Source organism: Manacus vitellinus, unplaced genomic scaffold (genome assembly GCF_001715985.3).
Source record: "Manacus vitellinus isolate BGI_N305 unplaced genomic scaffold, ASM171598v3 scaffold_5_pilon, whole genome shotgun sequence".
NCBI classification, from domain to species: Eukaryota; Metazoa; Chordata; class Aves; order Passeriformes; family Pipridae; genus Manacus; species Manacus vitellinus.
Window position 1 is genome coordinate 6,650,993 of NW_021940682.1, and position 21,994 is coordinate 6,672,986.

General features: G+C 47.1%; 2 protein-coding genes across 2 annotated transcripts in view; both read left to right on the plus strand.

Moving 5' to 3' along the window:
• The window catches only part of KDM5A (lysine demethylase 5A), a gene marked incomplete at its 5' end in the record, with an annotated part of 48,110 nt that extends 44,147 nt beyond the window's left edge, over nt 1-3,963 (plus strand). Inside the window, 1 exon segment of the mRNA XM_029963449.1 lies at nt 880-3,963. Within this exon segment, the coding sequence (XP_029819309.1) occupies nt 880-1,092 (213 nt within the window).
• An 11,348-nt stretch (nt 3,964-15,311) lies between these two features.
• The window catches only part of LOC103754643 (sodium- and chloride-dependent GABA transporter 2), a 32,794-nt gene continuing 26,111 nt past the window's right edge, over nt 15,312-21,994 (plus strand). The window contains 5 exon segments of the mRNA XM_008920495.2: nt 15,312-15,455; nt 16,542-16,660; nt 16,662-16,758; nt 16,863-16,928; nt 18,458-18,682. Of these exon segments, the coding sequence (XP_008918743.2) occupies nt 15,443-15,455; nt 16,542-16,660; nt 16,662-16,758; nt 16,863-16,928; nt 18,458-18,682 (520 nt within the window). The 5' untranslated portion in view covers nt 15,312-15,442.

The window sequence follows — 21,994 nt, forward strand, 5'->3', positions numbered from 1 at the left end:
CTAGTGCTATTTTCCTAATATGTTGTCACGTTCCTCTGTGAGGTGAAAGCAGAACTACAGCAGTAGCAATTTTTACAGCTGTACCAATGCATGCCATTAGAATGGAGAACCTGTGTTTCTTATCCTGCAGATCACAGTTTCCACCCACTGGCTCAAATTAACATGGACTTTTATTCAGGGAATTGCAGAAATCAAATAATGAATCTTTTTTCCTTCCTAAGTTTTAACTTACTTTTTTACGTTTTTCCCAATTGTTCTATAGCAAGTTCAACTCAAAGTCTGAAATATTCTAGGTTAGATGTTATGATGTTTAGGACTTAGAGTTGTGTGTGCATTTTTTGGCCTTTGGTGGCCAGCTGTATACCCAATATCTAGCTGGTAGAAAAGTATTAAAGCTATTGATGTCATGTGGCTAATTCCCCCCCTCCAAAACCATCAAGTCCTTTTGTTTTCTGTAATTTTTAGGCTTCAAAAGCTGCCATTTGATAATGCATCTAAGGGGATGTATATAATTTAGAATGTGTATTTGTAGACTTTCATCTATGCTGAAGTAATGTCTCTGAGTGTCCTCTTGTTTTAAATGTGTTCTAGCACACCTGCTTTCATTTGAGGAGAACTGAGTCATCTTCCTCAATAGTAGTAGTGTATATTTATATTGTTGTGGTCTAAGGATGCAAGAGGTTTGTTGGAAGAGAGTTATTTTTCATCAAACTGAAGCAGTTATTAAAACAAGCTCTGTAGGGCATTAATTTGTACCCAAAAGCTGTTATGTGCCAGGCACCTCAGTTGGGTTTAATGGAAGGTGTTTTCTTCATGTAAACCGTGCCTGTCTGTGCTTCCCTGTAACGTGCCACGTGTTGCTGCTGTGCTCTCTTGCAGGTGGACTGGGTGCAGTGTGACGGTGGCTGCGATGAGTGGTTCCATCAAGTCTGTGTCGGCGTCTCTCCCGAAATGGCTGAGAATGAGGATTACATCTGTATAAACTGTGCAAAGAAACCCCTGCAGGGACCCAGCAGCCCTGCTCACGCACCACCTCCTCCCTTCTTGTTGAGCTACAAACTACCAATGGAAGATCTTAAGGAGACAAGTTAGCAACTACTCGATGCCCAGAACTTGTTGGGAAATGGACCACTGAAACCCTACAGGAAGAGAGGGTTTGAAGCTAATGTAGCCACTGAGCTTCACTTCCAAGGATGTACAGACCTGCAGCGGAGTTGGTCCGTTCCTTACAGCTGGCTTCCTTCATACAATGGGAATGTCAAGGCACAGTGGTACCGACTCATCTATGCAGACACCGCCTGAATTAGGAGCTCCAGCCAGTGTTTTCTGACTTGAGTGTTTCCATCTTTGAGTGTGGCTGTTGCTCTTAGAGACTGAGCAAACTCGAGGCTGTTAGATTAGACACTTCAGGGTGTTAGAAGTACATGTTGGCAGTGGAGCTGGCCTGGAATTGGTGGGCACAGGCTGGAGCTTTTGGGCTTATCAGGTTATCCTAAGGAGGTGACTTCAGAAGTTATCTTTTGCCTCTCCATGCCAGCCCAGAGCATTGAGTAACATATTGGGAGAGTTAAATTGCCTCCATATCCAGGCAGCTAACACTACACTATAAGGATGGGAGCAAGTGGATGAATTTCTTTTCATTTCTCTTTTGTAGCTAAAGGGCAGAGGAGCTCATAATCTCAGAAATCAGCAAAGGTCGTGTTTACCAAAAAAGAAACCCAACTCTACTCCACTAGGCAAAACTTCTTCCTCGGTGGGAAACAGCCGATCTTCCTGTCCTGAGGAGGGCCAGAAAACATTGATAATGTCTAGCTAGGCCAGAACTTGGGAAGAGCAGAGTGCTTCCCTTTCTGTGGGGATGCCCTCTCCTTTTCTAGGCTTTGCTTAGAGTTCTGCACTCCTGCACATTAAAGTTGTCTCGCGCAGGATGGAGCTGGCGAGGAGGTACAGCACCCAGGGCACCAGCTTCTGAGATCTGTACCCAGGGATGGGAAGGAAAGAAGACAGCCCACTTACCTCAGAGGGCTTGAGCACATGTGCTTCTGTGAAAAGTTTCACTCACAACTATTTCCAGTATCACCAGGCTACGGGCATGGCCTCCTGTGATACCACAAGCAGTCTGCAGATACTGTTCACAGTGCAAATCCCCCTCCCTGCTGGCTTTGCTGGATGTGCACCAGTGTACAATCAGCAACAGTTCTTGTTTGAAGTCGCCCCTGGCTTTGCCAGAGGACCAGAGGGGCTTGGGGTCATCCTGGGTGACAGTTGTTTTAGTAAATCCATTTTTAAAGAAGGACTTGTTTTTACTTTTTTCTAAATGTCTCAGACTACTGACTTGTTCTATAAATAGATTATTTTTCTTTGATTTTTTTATACTTACCACTGTTAACCAGCAGCACAGACAGAGGTTCACAAAGCAAAAACCTGCCCGTGGGCTTGGGTTTTTTTACTCCATTCCTTCCTTGTAGTACAAGGAATTAGCAGTTACCTTCCCCATTCTAGCTTGACCAGCTGCCTGTGTTTAAATAGGTAAATACATTTCATGTGCTACCTTTGTGTTTGGGTTTGTTCCTATTAGTGGGGCATCTGGGCCTTGAGTCCAGTGGATGCTGGCTTTGTGTATGTGAATGTCTGAAGTCAGCCACTGAGCTGTCTCCCCCCTCCACTCGCTCCCTATTGTGTTTCCATTCTTCTGCAGTTCTAGGAGTGTTGTAAGTAGTGTCCAGTCTTACTAGGAGCTGGATTGGGATTTAAAGAAATATTGACAAAAACAAAAGTGTGCTGTCTTGACTATTCTGTGTCCCTTCTCTTGTTCTCTAATATTTGGAAGTTTATTTATCTGGCAGAATTATCCATCCAAAAAAAAAAAATACTCAGCTCAGGTAGATGGAGCTTTATTGCTTTCTTTTCTTTGTGCCTGCTACCTGAGAAGAGGAAGATGTGCAAAAGAAAAATAAGATGGAGGGCAGAAGATACGGGGTCTTGGGGGCTTTAAGTGCAAATTGGGCACAGACTTTTAATTCCCGCTCCTTAAAGACTAAAATGGTGTTAAAAGCAAAAGCAAGCTCTGGTAAAGCATGTGGCTGAACGGGCACCCTAGCAAACTTAAGAGTATTATTTGTTTACTTATTTATGAAGGAGTCTATGCTATAGCTAGACATACCCTCTTTTTGCCTCCAGTTAAATTTTTTTCTTCTCAATGTACACTTAGTTTTGGTAAACTGGTTTAAACAGTTGTTACTTTCCTTCAAGCTTTAACTGATGGTACTACATAAATGTTTCCCTATATGGAGTGGATAGACTATCTGTCACAGATGTTTAATCGTTCCAGAAGTAGACTAGTACAAGATTTCTTAAGGAATCCCAGTGTTCTGTATTCTTTCCTGACTCCTAGAATCCGTGACACAACAGGGAAAATATGGTTAGCATATCCTGTTAGCCACTGAGCATATCCTCTTAACCATTCCTGCATTCTCTGTCGCGATAAAGTCGTTGTTATGTGTAATCACCATCAACTGGAAAAGAGATCTTTGAGTAAATCTGCATTGCATGTTCCTGTTTCTCTGCGTAGAAGGTGTGGTGGAGAATGTTAACAGTAGCACCGGTTACAACAAGATGGAAACAAACAGCTGTATGATGCAACAGTCCTCATTCTGCTTGTAACAAGCACAGAAAGGAGTAAACAACAGAAAGAAATGTGCGAATCATGTGCAAAAGTCACATTTTTAGTAGCTGTTTTTCGTATAGCCTTTTCATAGAGCCTCTGTTTCACTGTTGAAAGGAGGTTGCCACACTTTTTCTTGTTACAGGTGTCTCGTCTGATTTTGGATAAGGTGTTCATAAACTGAAGACCATTATTAGCTTCACATCTTATTGTTTTAAGCTTGTTTTTTAAGAGCATAATTCCTATCAAAGGATTGCTGATAGTATGAACTTATGAATAAATGTTAACTTTTGGAAAAATCTGTAGATATGTAGTTAGTGGTTGAAAAACCTAAAGCTACAGCTGTGGTATTGTCTCCAGATCTTAGGGGTTTGAATTTTTATAAAAACATATGTAAAGAAGCAACCCGAACTTGAGCTAAGGTAGTAATGTTCTTACAGGTCTACTACTGCTGTAGAAAAAAATCTCTCATGCTTTGGGGACAAAATCTCAGTATATAAAAAACATTAGCTCGTGTGTATATAGAAAGGTACCTCTTAATGCCTGCAAAGGCTACTAGCCACTGTTTATGTTGTTTTTTTCCATGTGTCTGACACATAAGGTCAAAGAAATCATCTGAGCTGTTGTGAGGGGCTGAAAGTGGCCAGGACTTGAGTTGTGTGTCTTATACAAACTGTGTGGTTTCAAGCTTTCTTTGTAAAACCCAGAGCCTAGAATTTGGCAGCTTTACTTGCAGAGAGAGAAATGTCACTCCTGACCTTCGGTACCATTGCTTTTAGGATTTATTGGTTTGACAGATCATCTGCAGCTGAATGCTTGTGTAGCCTGGACTATTTGATAATGAGGGCTTAAGGTAATATTGATGATATTATGGAAATTATCTTGAGGGATTGGAATACAGTCACACAGCACAAGATAACAGACAGTTGTCTGTTACATTAGCCACACTGTGAAGCTTGCATTGATCTTTTCAGTTTTTAGAACCATAGAGTAAATTTAGGTTGGAGGGTACTTCTGGAGGTCATATGGGTCAACCTCCTGACTAGAGCAGTGCTGACATTGAAAGGGGGTGAAGTTTTTCAGGGCTGTGTCCAATAAAATTTTGAGTATTTCCAGAAATGAGCATTTAACAACCTCTGACTTCCTGTTTGGTTTTGTAGTATCTTCAGTGCAGACTTTTATCTAATGTACAGAGCCTCCCTTGCTGTAGCTTGCCTGTTGCCACTTAAAGAGTGTGGCTCCGTATTTTCTGCAACCATCCATTAGGTAGGTGAAGGCTGCAGGTCCTGCAGCCTTAATTTCCAAGCTGAACAAACCCAGCTCAGCTGCCTTGAGCCATGTCATGAGCTGCAGCCTTCTAACAGACTTGGTGGTCCTCAGCTGGACTTCCTTCAGGTTGGTCGTGTTTGATTTTGTAATGAGGAGCCCCAGACTGGATAATCGTATTCCAGGTGCATCTTACAAGTGTTGAATACGTGGGGAAAATAACTTCCTTGAACTTGCTGCCTGTGCTTTTACTGTGCAGGCTGGTACAGTGCTGGCCTTTATAGCTGCAAGTACTGCTGACTGCTATTCATTGTGGCCACTGTTAGCCCCAGGTCTCTTGGTTTCTTATTTCTTATGTGCAGGGCTAATGGACTTAACAAACTTTCCATCAGCACATCACTCCAGCCAGTCAAGATCCAGTTGAATGGGAGTTCTCTCCTCCCATGTTTTGGGGTGTCCTGCTCCTGTCCTCCACTAGCATTGTTTCGTGTCATCTGCAAACATGAGCATGCTCTATCCCACCACACAGGCGAGTAAGACATAAACCAGTAGTCTCCAGTACCAGCTCCTGAGGTACTGCACGTGGAGCTGGCCACCTCCTAGATTTCAAATTGTTGACTACTGAAGTCTGAGCACAGAAGTCCACCCCATTTTCCACCCCCATTGTATGTTGTCCATCCATTCCACAGGTATGTTTTTGCGGTAAGTCTGGGTAAATGCCCACTGCTTTCCCCTTGTCCTTATGGTTCATCACAGAAGACACCCAGACTGGGCTAGGGTTATAGTGATGACTGTTACCAGTCTCCTTAACCCTCGTGGGACTGGACTTGGCTTTGAGGAGGATTCCATAATCTTTCTCCCCTTCATTGAATGGGCACAATGTACAGAAGTGTTCATCACAATCCATCAGTAAAAATGATCTTCCATACAGATGTTTTCCTAGGCTTCATTCATCATCGTGGCATATCAAATTTGGAGAAAAAAACTACAGCCTATCTGAACTGCAGTTCTTAAGATGCATGGAAAACTAAGTGGCAGAACCAGAGGTTTCTCAGTGGGCTGCTCATACCTAACTCCATGTGGGCCAGTGAGAAGGTATGTCAGTCCCTTACATGTAGATACACGTTCAAGCTGCTCAGGTCGAAGTCTCTCAGTGTTACTGATGCGTGGTCCTTTTGTACACAGTTTTTTGCACTGGAAGAAAGACAGAATACAAGGATCATGAACAGGGGCGTGTCATCTCGGAGAAACAACACAGTCTGCAGCCTTCATTCAACAGTAGTGTGTGTACTAGGCAGGTGTCTGAGGAGAGCTATCACTTTCATTTTTCTGTTCTAATAACAGTTATTAGAGTAAACACAACACAGAGTTGTAGCAAAACAAAGCAAGAAGTAATCAGATATTCACTAGTTGCCTATCAGACATGTCTTGCTGTCATCCTAGGTACATTTTGCATACCTTTAAAAATAATGGCTGATTGAGGGAGCCACTGTACAATAGCAGTCATTTTGTGTGTTGGAAATGGAAGGTTTTAAAAGGGTGGGAAAAGTTTCTTACAATCATTCCTGAAATAACTTCTCGAAACCCCTCTAAGATGTTGAGAACTGGTCTGCTAAAAGCAGGATTTGAGCCTTACTCTGGTTAGATGAAAATGAAAAGCAGAGAACTTCACATCCTCTCCAGCTGTGGTCACTGAGTATGTGTTTGGTCAGCCTGCCTGAACCAAACAGGAACTCTGCTTGGAGCACCAAGGCAGTGGGGAGGTGCTATAAATCCAGCCCTTATTGGAATTCTAGCCATGCTGGCTTTGGGAGGGTGATAAATGCGTAGGACAGCTGGAAACTGCACAGCAAGACATTGAGAGCATCGAGCCTTATGTAACGAGATGGCTCAGTACAAATTGAGTGTGAAGTTTCAAGGTAAAGGAAATGAAAGCAGCAAGGGTTTATTGAAGAGCAGAGATACCTGTAAAGAGACATGCACTGAATGCCTTTGAAACAAAAGCCCTGCTGCAGCGAATAGTTGTAATCCTAGGTGGGGCATTGTGTCTTAATTGGAGGCTTTCCAGAGGTCAATTTTTGGCAGTCTGCACCACACCTCCCCTCAGAAGTCATTTAAAGACAAGTGCCAGAGGGAACTGCTATGGGTGTTAATACCCGAGGAGAGCAACCACCTCTGAACACACAGGTCCTGAGATGATGGCTGATGTCTCTAGCCAGCCTGGCATCTCTTTTTAATGGATGGGTGATGTGCCAGCTGATCGAGCTGCTGCATCCTTTTCCAGGTTGATGCAGTCTGTGCTCAGCCTTGCAGCAGCTCAGCTCACCCCCAGGGCAGTGGGCACACTTGTTGCTCCCCAGAGAAATGAGGTGTTTGCAACTGCTGTTCTGTGATAGCAGTGGGGCCCGCGTAAATCTGTACTATGAATTTGAGAAACAGCTCAGGTAAACACATTCTGTTTACTTCTGTCAGCTAATGATTTAACTTTTCGTTTATACAGCTGGAAATTTAGTTAGCCAGGTCTTGTGTGTGTCGCTGCAATGGCATTATCAGAGCAAAATACTGTAAAGATCAAAATCTAGACATTACCAGTGCATTGATAGTGTTGCATCCCATTATTTTCTTTCTGGACAGTCTCTCGAGCAGGAGAGAGGCAGGAGTTGGATGCTTTAGCTTTTCCTAGGAACAGTCTTGGGAGAGACAATCGCTGCACACCAGTGTCTGAGAACACCTGGTGAAGAAGTGGGATCACCTGGTAGCAACCCTGCCTAATGCTGATGAACCAACCCCCAGGTGAGTGTGTGGTGCTTCAGCTTTTCACCTGTTGCTGGAAGGAGGTGATCTGCTGGTGCAGCTGCAAGCCATTATCCAGGTTTGTATCCATACTGGTAAGGTTTGAAAACAGCTGGGGTTGCTTGCTTTCTGGGCCTCACCATATGTCATGGCACTGGTTTCCCCCGGCTTCTGGTATGAATGTACTTGGAGTGGTCAAACCCCAGGATTTAGGGGTGTTAGACAGTACACAAAGCTGAACAAATAAATAATGGAAGAGTACACAGCAACAGAAAAGCTGTCCAAAACTTAGAGGTTGGGTTTTTTCTTGCTAAGGCAATTCTAGGAAGCTGATGGGTCAGATTCCTGTTTGGAACAAAAAGTGGATGTGATTTTGTGTAACTCCCATTTACAAAGTGTGCAGGGACTGGTGTTGCACAAAGCAACACCTGAGATTTCTGCAAAAAGGAACTTGTTTTGCTTTGTCCTTAAAAGCAGCTGTTCTATGTCCCTGTTTCTCTCTCAGCTCTGGTGATCTCAAAGAAACACAGTTGTTTCCTGTGCTGTTTGCTTTCATCCCTCAGGGCCCTCCTGTTACACCTTGGGCAATCCCTGCTCTCGGGGAAGTGTGGCCAAAGGAAATCAGGACAAATTCTGCTTGCAGACTCCTTTTTGCTCTTCTGAAACTACTTTCCCTTCCCAGCAGTGGAGGCCTTGCCTCCCACCCCTCTAGGGCTGCCTGACTACTTCCAGAGGAGCTGTGAGACTGCAAACTGCAGGAAGCATGGAGCTGCCATTCCCTACCTCCAGCATGGAGCATCCTCTATGCAAGTTGGCACTTTGATGCTGTCCTCAGCCCTGGCTCATCCCACAGCTTCTCCACCAGCCGGTTGCTGGAAGCAGAGAGGCTCTGCGGCTCAGCCATCCAGGCAGCCCTGGGCTGAGTGTGGGAATGGTGCTGAGGGCATGTGCATCTTCAGACTACTTTTGACAGTCTGTGAGCTGTTGCCTGTGTGGCCCCAGTCAATGGGCTCTGTGGGGTATTGCTTGGGTTCCTCGCTGTGGCTGCACGGACCAAGTTTGGTCTTACCTTTCCAGCAAGTTCCTCCCTCCTGAAGTCTCATTAGCCTCCATCTTTCCTCCACAGTGAGCCAAGTGTCCATGCCCATTGGCATCATTAGGACCAGATTTGGACAGCAGTGAAAAAGGGCTGCTTCCTGGTTTACTCTGGTGTAAATCCACGGGTTCTGTTCTAGCAGTAGGGTGTGTACTGGTACTGCTACACAGTTCCAACCTTGTGGTAAGAAACTTTTAGGGTAAACAAGGATATCAAAGGCTGTTCTCCTTTTTCCCCTAGATCCCAGTTATGGTGAATACCAAGATTAAAGGTTTCATTGGCTCCATGTTTTTCATTATTTCCCCAATCTGAACATACCACCATGTCTTCCCCCCTCCCACCCCCACCTGATCACTACGAAACCTTCAGATCTGAGCTGCGAGAAACTTAATGAAACCACATTCATTAATGAAACCACATTCCCAGCACTTGTCAGATGATTGGCAAGCAGTTCCTGACCCTCTGCCTTAGCTTGCAGGGGCCAGGAATGAAGTGTCTTTCTCAAAAAGAGCAGTGGTGCTCTGTCTGGCTAAAGGAAAGTAGTAAATTAGTGTTCATGGTGGAAATACCTTGTGTTTGGGTGTATTTCTCCCTCTGACCTCTTGGTCAGGTCGGCCCCCGTGTGTTTTATTTCAGGTGAGCATCAGTGTTTGAATTCATGGTGGCAAAAGGGTAATGTGGCTTGGAATATGATATTCAAAAATGACAAAGAGTGAAGCACATGAGCAGCCCTTTTGTTCCCTCTGGAGAAGGCTGGTCTCAAGCAGTGCCAAGAGGCTACCTTCTCCATTTAGCATGTGTGTGGTGGGTTGACTGGACTAGACCCGATGCACATGTAGTTTTGCTAAAACCTCTGTGCCTAGTGCCTGGGCACCAAGCCCCTGATCCACTGCCACTCCTCCTCTTGGCTGGAAGGGTTAGCTTTCTTCAGACATCAGCTTCATCTAATTTGAAGCTTAGCTTTTTCATCTCCGGCGCTCATCAACAGAAAAATAAGATTGCTTTAAGTTATCAAAACTCACAAATTACTTTTTTTCTTTCCTTTTCTTTTTGGACAGAAAATATCTTAAGCCTGAGAAAGAGAGATTTCGTGCCATATGTTGCAACTGACTACCAGAACAGGAATGACCTGTAGACAGAAGATCAGCCTTGGTGTGAAGGCTTGTGATTCTTGCTTCAGGCAGAATTCCATCCACCAGGGAAGCTAAAAGCTCTAGGTCTGGCTAATGTTATGTCTCAAAGCCCCACTAGGCAGTGAGCCAGTTCAGCGGGTGAGTGATGGGGAGTGCATCTCCAGTGTGTGAGCTCCTTTTTTCTCTGTCTGCAGAGGTTACTCTAAGCTCTGAGTATCTGGCTACACTACCTTGCAGGGACCTCAGCAGGGCAGTCCAGGGGAAGAGTAGAGAAGACTAAGTCCCTCTGCTTCCTCCTGCCCTGCCTTGGGCTGCTGGTGACCAGAGGAGCAAAGCAAGAGACACAAACTGCTTCTGATGAGCAGTGACCAGGAGCTGGTACAGAGCCTTGCAGGGGGGCTTGTGACCAGGCAGCATTTCAGGGTTGTGCTCTGGACTCCCTGGTGATGCTTCTCCAAGCCCAGCGTCCCTGGGTGCTACAGTGGCCCAGGAGCTCAGCCAGGCACTCCTTGTGCTGACATGAGGGCTGCCTGGGATGTTTTTAAGAGAAACACTGCAGGGGCTTTCTAAAATCTGATGTAATTCTAATTTTTGGAAGTGGGAAAAACTGAACCCGTGTTTTATTTCTTACTGACGGTTTTTGAAATGCCCAAGTTTTCACTTTGTCAACTCTTGCATAGAAAACTTTCTTTTTGAGAAACTTTTAAAAACCTTCTCTCGTTCTGTCCATTGGTGACTAGCTGATTATTGGATTTTCTCCCAGAATGGAAACTTGGCTGTTACCAGCCCAGTACTCCTGAATGAAAAAGATTTTTTTTGTTTGTTTGGGTGGGGGTTTTTTAGTTTTGTTTTTTTGGGTATTTTTTGTTAGAGCATTTAAATAAGTATGAAGAGATGCCCTGAGAACACTGCCCAAACCTTGCTTGCTTAAAACCAGATTATGGGTTTTCTGGGGAGGAATCAGTTAAGCGGGTACAACCCAGTCTCACCTCTGAGAAAAGTTTTCCCTATTTCCTGCCAGAACATCCCCCTTGCAGGCAGACAGGGTGCAGGGGCATGCAAATCTCAGCCCTATCAATGGTTTTGATGCCATTCTTTCTGCAGACAGTCGGTTACAGACTTAGACCTTCACCTCAGAGGAGTAGGATGTGCAGAACATAAGGAAAGACCATCATCCCAATGGTCCCAATATACATCTCCTTCTCTACCACCCGATTTACCCTGTACCTAATCAATCTGCTGATCCTATGCTTTTCACTTCTGGGCCACTTAAACAACACTCCTATCGTTACTAGCCTTGACTTATGATTTCCTTTGGCATATGGTTCTTGATATGAAAATGTACTCCAACTGGTTCCTTGGCTGCAACAATGAACTGGTGAGTTTTAATTTCTTGATGCAGCTATCAATTTTCACATCAGGAGGTCCATGACTAGATTTTAGAAGGGCAGTGTCTCCTGCCCTGTCCCTAAAATGTGCTCAGGTTCTGTTGCCACAGTTAATCTGCCAGGGTTTGTTCAGGTTGCCCAGTTGCTGGCAAACTGGAACCAGGGAAGAGCCCTGAGGAACTGGAGTTACCTGATGGAATTGAAGGGAAAGTAGAAGGAGATGCTAAAAAAGATGGAAGTCTCCTGGCCCTGGAGCCTTTGCTTGCTGCTCAGCTCTTGTTTTTTTATACTGTATTTTATTATATTATAAGCATATACATAGGTATCTATACATGTGTGTTTATAACTGCATAACCTTGCAGTGCTTTTATTTTGGACCATAAATGAAATGAGAATACTTTTGAATCCTGAGCAGAAAAAACACTGTTCCCTGCTCAATTGTGCAAGGGGCCAGAGTGTTTAACAGAGATGAGGTACTAGGGAGAAGTCAAAGCAGAGGCGAGATGTGAAGTGGATCTGCCTGCCTGGGCACTCCTGCTGTGCTTGTGCATGCCATACAAATATCTGTGTGTTCCTGCTTTTGTGTCCCTGACAGGCAAGTGCACACCCAGAGAGCACTGCTGTTTTCATCCTGGTCTGGAGGGAAACCACTGGCACTGGACATAGCTGAGATAGTGGTGACAGGAATCTGCAGCTCTGATTCTGCTGGGAATTCATGTTACAGCCAAAGCAGGTCCAGGAGCACCGTTCTTTTGGTCTCGACTTACCTCCTCCTGTGCTCTACAGCTTTTGATCAGAGGTGCCTGGAGAGGGACTCACCAGCACCCTGTCAGCCTACACAACTGACCCACAGCTGCTGCCTGCAGAGGAGCAGAGGGTATGGCAGTGCTATCTGCAGGAGAGGGTTCTCCAGTGTGCCATCCCACATTCAGACTGGTCCCTGAGCTCTGGCTCGTGCAAGAGTGTCACCTGTTTATCTCCAGTGTGCAGAGCATGGTGTCCACAGACAGACGTATCTTGTACCACAAACCTGGGCACAAAAGTGAGGCCTCTGCTCCTCTGCAAGCATCTGGGGAGGACAGGAGTTTTCTCACCTCAGGATTCTGGTCTTCCAAGTCATTATTTGGAAGCAGTTATTCACTAGGGAAGCTGTGTCTGATTGAGGCTGTCCAAATGGCTGCAGCAGGATCTTCTGTCATGTGGGAACTGCAGGCTCTGCAATGGCTTTTGGTTTCTGCCACTGTAGTTTCAAAATATATGTGCCTTTCTGGGAGAGAGCTTAGTGGCTCAGGCAGGAGTCACTCCTTTGTGCTTACTTTGGCTTCTTTCTCCGCTGAGCAGTCTCCAGGTTCCTGTAATGTGCCAGCCAGTATCAGCCTCTATTTATCTCCTTTCTGTGCATATTTGTGACAAATTTGCTTGCTACAGCCACGGTCGCTTAAGCTGAATAACATTTTCAGGCTGAGCAGGCCAGTAGCAGGGTGGTTATCAGATAGAGGAAATGCATCGTATTTGCTCTGGCCTTTGGTTCCCAGATAATATAACGGCAAATTGTGTTCCTGGAAGCTGGGAGGTGGCTTGCAAGATTACATGGCCTCAAAACACATGAAGGCAGTTTGTCACATGTGACAGAGGAGTGGAGGGGGAGGTGGAAGTGGGGAGCACAGTTGATCTCAGTGCTCGGCAAAGGCCAGATGTGGCTGGTGGCTTTTTCACATTGGGAGTGAGAAGCAGCAGCAGTTGTTCCCAGGCCACTCTCCTAAATGGAGTTTGGTGGGTTTGGAACATAATTCACTGGAGAGTAGCTGCTACTTGAAGAGCAGTAAGAGATTGTGCTTGTCTCCTATTAAACATTTCCCTTTCTTCTTTCCCTGTCATCATTCATATAAGTGGGTGCCTTTTGAAACCCTCCTCCTTTTAGGTTTGAACTGCCTCTCCAGGTGGCTGGAGGTGGCTTGGTGCACTGGAGGAGAGAAATCTAATTAAGTCATCCTCTGCTAAGCTGGACATAGACATGAAGCAAGACCAGACCTGGAAGTAGGTTTTGTGGTTCCTACCACAGCACGCAGGGCCAGCGCTCCTGTGTGTGAACTGTGCACAGTGGGGTGAGTTGGGGCCAGTTCTTATGCACGTCTGACTCAGAGAATGTCAAAGTGCCTTATTATCTCCAGAGGAAGTTTGTTCCAGCTTTGTGTTGTTCAGGCTGTAAGCACTTCCCCAGGAGCGCAGCCTCAGCTGCTGGTGGAAGATTGGGATCAAGCTGAACCCAGAAATCTTGGCAAATGTTGTAAGATAAAGAGAGAGATATAAGAAAAATGCAACATAAATGAACAGCCTTTAGGATCAGGATTTTCCAGCCCTGGTCCTGCCTGAGGTGTGAGGCACGCTAACAGTGACACCCCTGGCCCAGTGCTCTGGCTCTTCTCCAAAAGTGGGTACTGGGGAGAAGTGGCTAAGCCAGCTGTGCCCCACTCATGCCCCATGTACCAGCATTGTGCTGCTCTGTCCCCTTGGCAGCCTGCCTGGACCTGGAGGCTGCTTCAGGACCTACTCCAGGAGGCATCACTCCAGCATGGGCTGTCCCAATAAACAGTGGGTGATGGCCTGCCTTCCTGGGATGGGACTGGGAGGAGTGTGGCTGCTCTGGCTGGTGCCATCAGCAACCCTGTGCTCTGAGGGGGTTACTGAATAGGCAGCCTCTCATTTCACACCTCTTTCAGGGGAGGCCACCCATAGAATAACCCCCCTGTGCCTTCCTGGGGGGTGGCATGAGAACAATGCATGTGGGACAGGCGCAGCATCGGGGCTGCCACTTGCCAGCACTTGTAGCGCTGGGAGGAAGGTGCTCTGCAGCCTCCCAGAGAGGTTCAGCTTGCACAGTTCCAGGTGAGACACACTGCAACAAAACCTCTTCCCTGGTGTTCTCCTTATTCATATAAATATTTGTGTGTGTATCTATCCAAATATTTTTAAATGGCATTACCTTGGTAGATCTGTGGTTGAAGTTGTTTTCCTGTTAATACAGAGTGCATGTTATCTAGGCTTGTTCCTTTTTTATTTTTTTTGTAGATTCACCTTCTTCTATTTCTCTTATCTCTTTGAAAATCTGTTTTGTAAGGCCTTGTTTCTGCCTGTCCCCATTCTTCCACTTGCCTTAGATATGGTTATAGACTCAAAATCTTAGACACTGAGATTTCATCCTTCATTTTTTTCCCTTTAGATTTTTTTATTGCCTCTGATGGGTTATTTAAAGTCCCTCTCAGATTCTTTACCTTCTGCTATATCAAAAATATGTATTGAAAACATCTTTTTTTTTCTGGAGTCGTAACTGATTCTTTGTGGTATTTGTTGGTTCTTTTCTCTTTCTACCTTTTTTTTTTTCATCTCTCAAGTAACATCTCCCAAACCCACATAGACTTCTCCTTATTTTACTCCAGAAGATGTGTAAAGTGATGTTTTACTTTTAAAATGCTTTCCTCAGGATTTTCCAGCTTACTTTTGCACTTGTAGATTTAATATTTCCCCTCGCTGCTTATGTTTACACTGAACATTTGTTTTCATTTTCAAGTTATTGTTGTGTTCAGTGCAGTCTTATCTCACTGGGTGGAAGCCAAATAGTTTGTAATTAATTGCACATTTTCCTATAATAGTCTATTAGTTCCTGCCAATTAGCTTGTCTCCTTGTTGATAAGATTATTGCTATCTGTATGCTGTAGTAATTCTGCTTACCCAGGGATATTCATGCAGTGATGCTGTTGAGCACAATAGTTTTGAGAATCTCTAGAAATGTTTCCTTAATTAATCTCCTCTCTCCTTACACCAATCTGTTGCACAAGGCAAGATATTATTTGGTTTTGCTGTTGTTTTCAATCCCTACATTCTTACCATAACTATTTAACAGCTACACTATTCACTGTGAGATGGTTTCTGCACAGGGTTGTTCTCCATTTCTCACTGTACCGTGTAATTCCTCCTCTGGAATATCTTCCCTGGTTTTCAAGAATCACCGATTTGAGGACTGGAGCTGGTTTAGTTGGACCATCCTGTTTAATCGCTGCAGAAGAGGAGCAGATCTGTGTGAACTTGCTTGGTTCCTTTCCAGATGATATTCTGTGGTAATGGCCACAGGTCTAATGTTTAATTAATTATGCACAGTGGGAGGAAAAAGTATTTAATTTTGCTTTAAATCTGAGCTTTTCATTGAATGCCATTAATTGTTATGCTGTAGTGAACAATATATTCATCTTCTCTGTCCTTTCCTTTTTCCTAGACCTCTGTTGTCATCCTGTTTTCATCCAAGGCATCTGTTCCCAAAATGAGGAGTCACTGCATATTTGATCACTCCTTGGTTGAATTCAGTCCTTATGTCTGCCTGTCCCTCTTCCATTTCCCTGTTTTTCCTGTGGGAATTCTGGTGCTTTGTGGTTACACCATAGATTAATGTGGTGACACCACAGTGTTTGCTGGTTCATTCCTGTTCTCCTACTGCCTTCCCAGACTGCCTGTACACAGCTCAGGTTTTGCTGCTGCTTTACGCACTTGATGCAAGGACACTGAACCCAAAAGCGTTATTTTTTTTGCCCCCTATTCTATCTTGCCTCAGATATTTATCGATAGATATAATAAAAATATTTTAAAACCTTGACCCACATGCATCCTCAGACCATCACAGCTGTAACACATCTACTATGAACAATGTCCTGTTCTGTTTGCCTCTTTTATGGCCTCTAAGCATGGAGCTAATGTCATCAGATTACCTGCTGTAATCCCAACATAGCTCATTTTGCAGCCCAGTGCTGGGTTTGCACAACTGGGGCAGGTTGTCTCCCTGCTGTGTGATGTTTTCATCTGCTGCCTGATTGCCCATTCCCACTGCAGCTTCTGGAGCGATGGGGCAGCACTGCTCCCGGGAAAGACCAGTGGCAGAGATCCCTGCGCGAGAGGGGAGAGAGTTTGCAACCTGCCAAGTTTCTGAATGAGGCTGTTTTGGGCCCTTAGTAAGAAGCAGCAGAGAGTTTAGTTGAGTTTATTTCCAGCTTTGCTGCCTGCCACTGCTCCTGGCCACAGCACAGCCCTGGAAATTGCCGGTCGGGCTGTGGTGCTGGACCTTGCCCTGTGCCCGTGACCTCCCTGCCAAGGAAAGACCCCGTGATGGGAATTCACCGTGAATTTGTGTTTCATCTCTTACCTCTTCCCAGCAGGTCTCGGGGCTTGCACTCCCTCAGACAGTGCTGTTGAGGCACCTGTGTGTGGTGGTCTCCCCTCTCTCCAGGGACGGTGCTGGGCTGAGAAGGCGATGGAGAGCGGGAGCCCAGCGGTCCCGGCCCGGGAAGGGAGCGCTCCGACGGAGGCGGCGTGAGCCCTTCTCACAGGCGGGGGGAACGAGCCCCTTTGCACTGGCCATGAAATCAGTCATGTGTAGGTTTTTGTCCAGCCCTGGGGGGTGGGGGGAAGGAATGTGGGTTGGGCGAAGTCTAGGATTACACCACCGCTGAATTTTTTCTTTCCAACACTTTAAATAGCCAGCACCTTTCGGTCCTGCCCTCGCCTCTCCCGTCGGCTCTCGCCCCGACAGCGCCGTCCGCAAGGTAACACCTCTGCCCCCGCTTCCTTCTGCCCTGATCCCCCTGCGCCCCGCACCCTCCCGGGGCTGCCGTGGAGGAGAGGTCACGGAGCATTTTCTGCCTGTTTAATAATTTTCTAGCGTGGAGGGGTCCTCCCAGCCCTTCCTTTCGGCCGCTGTCAAACGCTTGCCAGTGTTTCTTGCTCCTCTTCATGTCCCCAAGTGTTTTATAGGGGACTATGCAGACAGAGGGGAGAGGCTGTAAGTGCTGCTTTGCCCTTTTTTAATTCTCCCCGGATGGGGGAGAGTGTCATTTGCTGCCAGTGCCTTTTCCTGCTCTCCTGGCGAGGGAGTTGCAGGCAGGGATGAATGGCAGCATAAGGCTGGGGCTGGGGGAGCTGCCTTTGCAGGGCAGGAGCAGGCTCGAGGGCTGGCACTGTGTGGAGGAAGGTGCCCTCCTTGGCACAAGGTCCTCAGCAATCCCAGCTTTGACAACTGGGCAGGGGTAAGGAACAACAACCCTCACCCTTTGTCCCGTGGGACTTGGTGGCCAGCGGGGCATCCTGCCCGGGAGGAACAGGCTGAAAGACCTCCTGATCCTACTAAATGGCTGCAGCAGAGTTGGTGCCACCTGTGCTGCCCATACCTGTGACCTGAGGCACCAGCTGTGCATCAACAGTCACATAGGCTGTGCCCTGGCTTTCTTGGGAGGACAGGTGTCCTCTTGGAGGTTTTTGGGGGAAGGTGGGACAGTGGGAGTGGTGCCCACCTACTCTCTGCTGATCTTCTCTCAGCACAGATCTATTTAGAGATGGTGCCAAAGCTTCCTGAGAGCAGTACTGTGGGGAGCCTTGGCAGGCAAAGGGCAGATGTTTGGAAGAGCAGATCCTGGGAAAGGTGAGATCCCAGGTGGTCATGACTTTTGCACCCTTTCTCTTCCTGCTATTAGAAGGATAGCACCATTCTGAAAACTGCCTTTTCACTCAGCCTCGTAGATTGTCAGCAACAGTTGCTACCACCGAAAAGAGAAACTTGTTTCTCTTATTTCAGTTCGTCCTCTTCCTGTGTCTGAGACTTCTGTGTGTTTTGTGGCTTTCATTGCATGGTCTGTCAAACTAGGCCTTGGTAAGCAGCAACAGGAGAGAAGATAAACCCTTATAAAATACCTTGTCAAGTATTTTATCCTGCTGTCGTCCCCCTCCAGCCCTAAGTCTGTTCCCTGTTCTTGCTATGGTGGAAGCTTCACCCTGGCTGAGCTGCTGGGTCCTTAGTGTGCTTATAGGATGGGGTTCCAGAAGCAGTAGTGTTTTGAGATGAGTCAATTTAAAATAAGGAAACTGATAGTGGCTTTTAAGAATTGGTTTTGGACTCAGTAGTGAAAGTGTACACATCCCCTTAGTGTCTTGTGCCAGCAGGAATCATGAGGAGCAAGAAAAGAACACTTTGACATGTGTTTGTGCATGTGTCCTCGCCCATCTCTTGCCTCCCACAGCCCAAATTTCTGCCTTATTGCATGGCTTGTGCTGAATGTAACAAAGGAAACTCCTTCTGTAGGTGGGATGGATTACACAGTCCCCGGTGCTGTCAGCAATGGTGAAATGGTGCCTGCACACCCTGGCATGGAAACGGAGAAGGAGGAAGAGGAGGAGGAGGAAGACCAGACCCTGGAGCGTGGACAATGGAACAACAAGCTGGAGTATGTCCTGTCTGTGGCTGGGGAGATTATTGGCTTGGGAAATGTCTGGCGCTTCCCCTACCTCTGCTACAAGAACGGTGGAGGTAAGTGCAGCCCTGGCTGTGACCGCCCTGAGGGGCACCTGGTCACCAGCATCTCTCCACAATCCCTCCTGCCTCTGTGACCTCTGTGTCTGACCCTGCCCAGTGCTGGCAGCAGCTTCTCAGCAATGCCCAAGTCACGAGTCTGAAGAGAGGGTGCCAACCTGCCAACATGGTGCCACCATCCCGACCCCCAGCGGGGGCTGTTTTGACCCAGTGGGACATGGATAACTGGGCAACAATGTTCCAGGGTCTCTGATGGCTGTAGCTGTGTTCTTCTGGGGTGTGTGGAGCTCTGGTCCTGCTGGTGAGGTGGGTGGCTATCTGCAGCGGGAGGTAGGAAGAGCAGGGAAGGGGCTTGGCTCTCTGAAACAGTGTGTCTCATCCCAGGCACTGCTTCCTTGAGGAGCACCAGACATCCTGTGCAAATCAGATGGTGGGTCCTGGTGGCAGACCAGGGAGTGCTGTGGGAGGCCATGGGGCACTGATGTCTTTGCTGGCTCTGTGAGGAGCTGCAGCATTTTCAGGAGGCTCTGGGGGATTCCAAGGAGCTCTTGGCCACAGGTCCTGGTTGTGTCTGTGGAGGGGTGACCCTGTGGTGCTAGAGCCAGGTGTCAGGGACAGGGGAGTGTGAAGGGGTTTTCCCCAACTTAGTTAAGAAATATTACATCCCTCCTGCATCCCAAGGCACCCTGTTGGCATCTGCCAGAGATGCAAGCGTGTCAGAGAGGGGACCCCTGTCTCTGATCCCCATGGCAGGGCTGTGAGGTGTGTGGATGGATGTGCCTGATGCACAGACATGGAGAGTGTTGCTGCTGGCACCAAAGTGCCAGCACACCAGTGCTGCTCAGGCTATGCTTGGCAGTGACCAGTGGCTGATCCCCCATGATGCTGGGCTATAGTGCAGCTTGGCAGTAGAGCTGGGATCACTTTGCAGGTGATCTGTGGGCTTTGACAGGTCTTTGTGCCTGTTTTTAGCTTGTGGTTGACTTTAAGGGAGAAAATTGTTTAAAAAACCAAAAACACTCTTTCTCAAATTTGGCTTGGTGAAATGTAGAGAGAGGGAGCTGCTCTCCCTGTCTGGTGATTAATTGCTAATTGGGCCCTCCGGAAGGGCAGGGGAGAGGGAAAATGGCACTTGGCTGGGAACTGGCGGGGACTGAGTGCTGGGGACTCGGGGCTGAAATCCCCTGGCTTGAGCTTGGGGTAGTCTCATGGGCCTCACTAAACTGCTTTCATCCCAGTGGCATAAAAGAGGATTAAATGCTGTTCAGCTACTTTCATGCCGTGCTTTGCTCAGTGCTTGTTTCTTTTCGCCAGGTGGTCAGGCAGTTTCTTTCCCTGTTGTAAAGTTTTCCTCATTTTCTTTTTCTATGGGAAATGTTTCTTGGCTGCTTGCTGAGCTGTGTCTTTTCTCACCGCTGCACCCCTCTTGGATACTATTCCATCAATGGGAGTGGGACCTGGAATCCTGTCCTGGCACCTTTTGCCCTGGGTGCCAGGGAGGAGCTCAGGGAGAGTTCTGTGGAAAGGGGAGGTGCTGTGTGTGGTTGGACAGCAGAGGCAAGACACAAAGGGATTTCTCAGCCTTTTTTCTTGGAGAAATGGACCTGAAGCAAAGCCATGTAGAGCAGCAGAGGCCATGGGGAGTTTGAAGTCTCAGGCAGATTTTTCATCTCCAGTCCCCTTTCCATGAGATTAGAGCAAGGATGGAGCACACGACTCTTGTGCAGAGAGGAGAGCGTTTCCTAAAAGTCTTCTTCGAGGGCAGAGCAGTGTGACAAGGCTGTGCAGGGCACAAGGCTCTCTCCTGCCTCACAGAACCCAGCCTATCCCAGACACTGCTGTGTCAAATCCCTTGTAATGCCTCAAGTTTAATTTTAAAAGCTGCCAGAGGTTTTGTCCTTTACTCCTTTGAGAAGGCTCGTCCAGGCATTTGCTTCTGTCATTCTTCGATAAAGGTGCAGGGCCTTTATTTAATTTCCAGCCCCAAGTCAATCATGGCCAGCCTACAGCTCTTGTACCAGCTCTGCCCTTTGTCTGCCCCGCTGGGTGACTCTTTCTCTCCACGCTGAACTGCGGGTAGACAGTGGGGATAACTGCTCTCAACTCTTGCTTTTCTTGCCTAAATATGAGCCTCTTCACAAAAAAGGTGTCTGCAAAATCTGAATTATGCAAAGAGCCAGTCACTTTTCCTCTCTTTAGGGATATTTTCACATAACAAAGAAAGAGGAGTCCCTTACATATTTAGGGCTCAGCACCTGACACCAAGGCCCTCCATAGCGGAGGAAAGACAAAGAAGAGGAAAAAATTGTTCTTTTTGCTCTTGTTTGCTCTTGCTTTCACCTCCTGTAGCGGGGTCAGGCCCTCCCTGGGCAGGCTGATTGGGAAATACCAGGGAAGCCTGTCTGGTGGTGTGGCTGCCAGCACCACATCCCCCACCAGTGCTCCCCAAACCCACCATTCCCAAGGCCCACCACTGCTGCCATCCCTGCACGTGGGGAGGGGGACATGGAGGACACGTGTGCCAGTGTTTCCCCTTTTGCTCTCAGCAGGGTTCAGCTGCAGGGAGGGTGGACAAGGCTGGACTAGAGAGATGTCAGCCCAGCACTGGGGGGCTGCTTGGGCATGCTGATGGCCCCCTGTCTGCAGCACAGCCCCCACTGTGTGCTGCCCTCCCTGTCACCCCCTCCTCAGAGTCACTGTGCAGGGTGGATCTGCTGGGCTCCTCTCCTCGACTTTTTCTCCTCTGCCAGCTAAATGAGATGGGGAGGGCACTGGGGTTGGTGCTGGGGCCATCCCACCCTGGTGTCCCCCCACCTGCAATGTGAGGGGAGTGGGGCAGAGCACAGACTTTAGCCCAAACCCGTCTCTGCAATTCCTTCCTTCTCTCCACCATATTCTGCATTATTTCACAGCCCACACATCAGGACCCTCCAGTTAGACTTCCAAAGCTTGAAACCTGAGATAACCAGAGGTGCTGAGGAAGGTGACAGGCCAGATTGCAGGCTGCAAATAAGGGAAACCTGGGCTGGAAAGCTCTACCTGCCACCTCAGAGACCTCTACCGGGATACCCTGGGTGCAGTTTAGTTAAATACAAACTTTTTTATGACAACAATCTCTCTTGGAAATAGGCCTGACTTTTATGATGATATGATTTCACGCAAGTTGGGAGTTAAGGGGATGGTGTTGAAACAACCATTTCCCCTTCCATTTGCCCTCATCAATTATTGGTAGAGGGATAGCATGTGGACAGATGCTACCTGGGGCTAGCAGGCTAGCAGGACTATTAAGATTGGAAAAGACCTATAAGA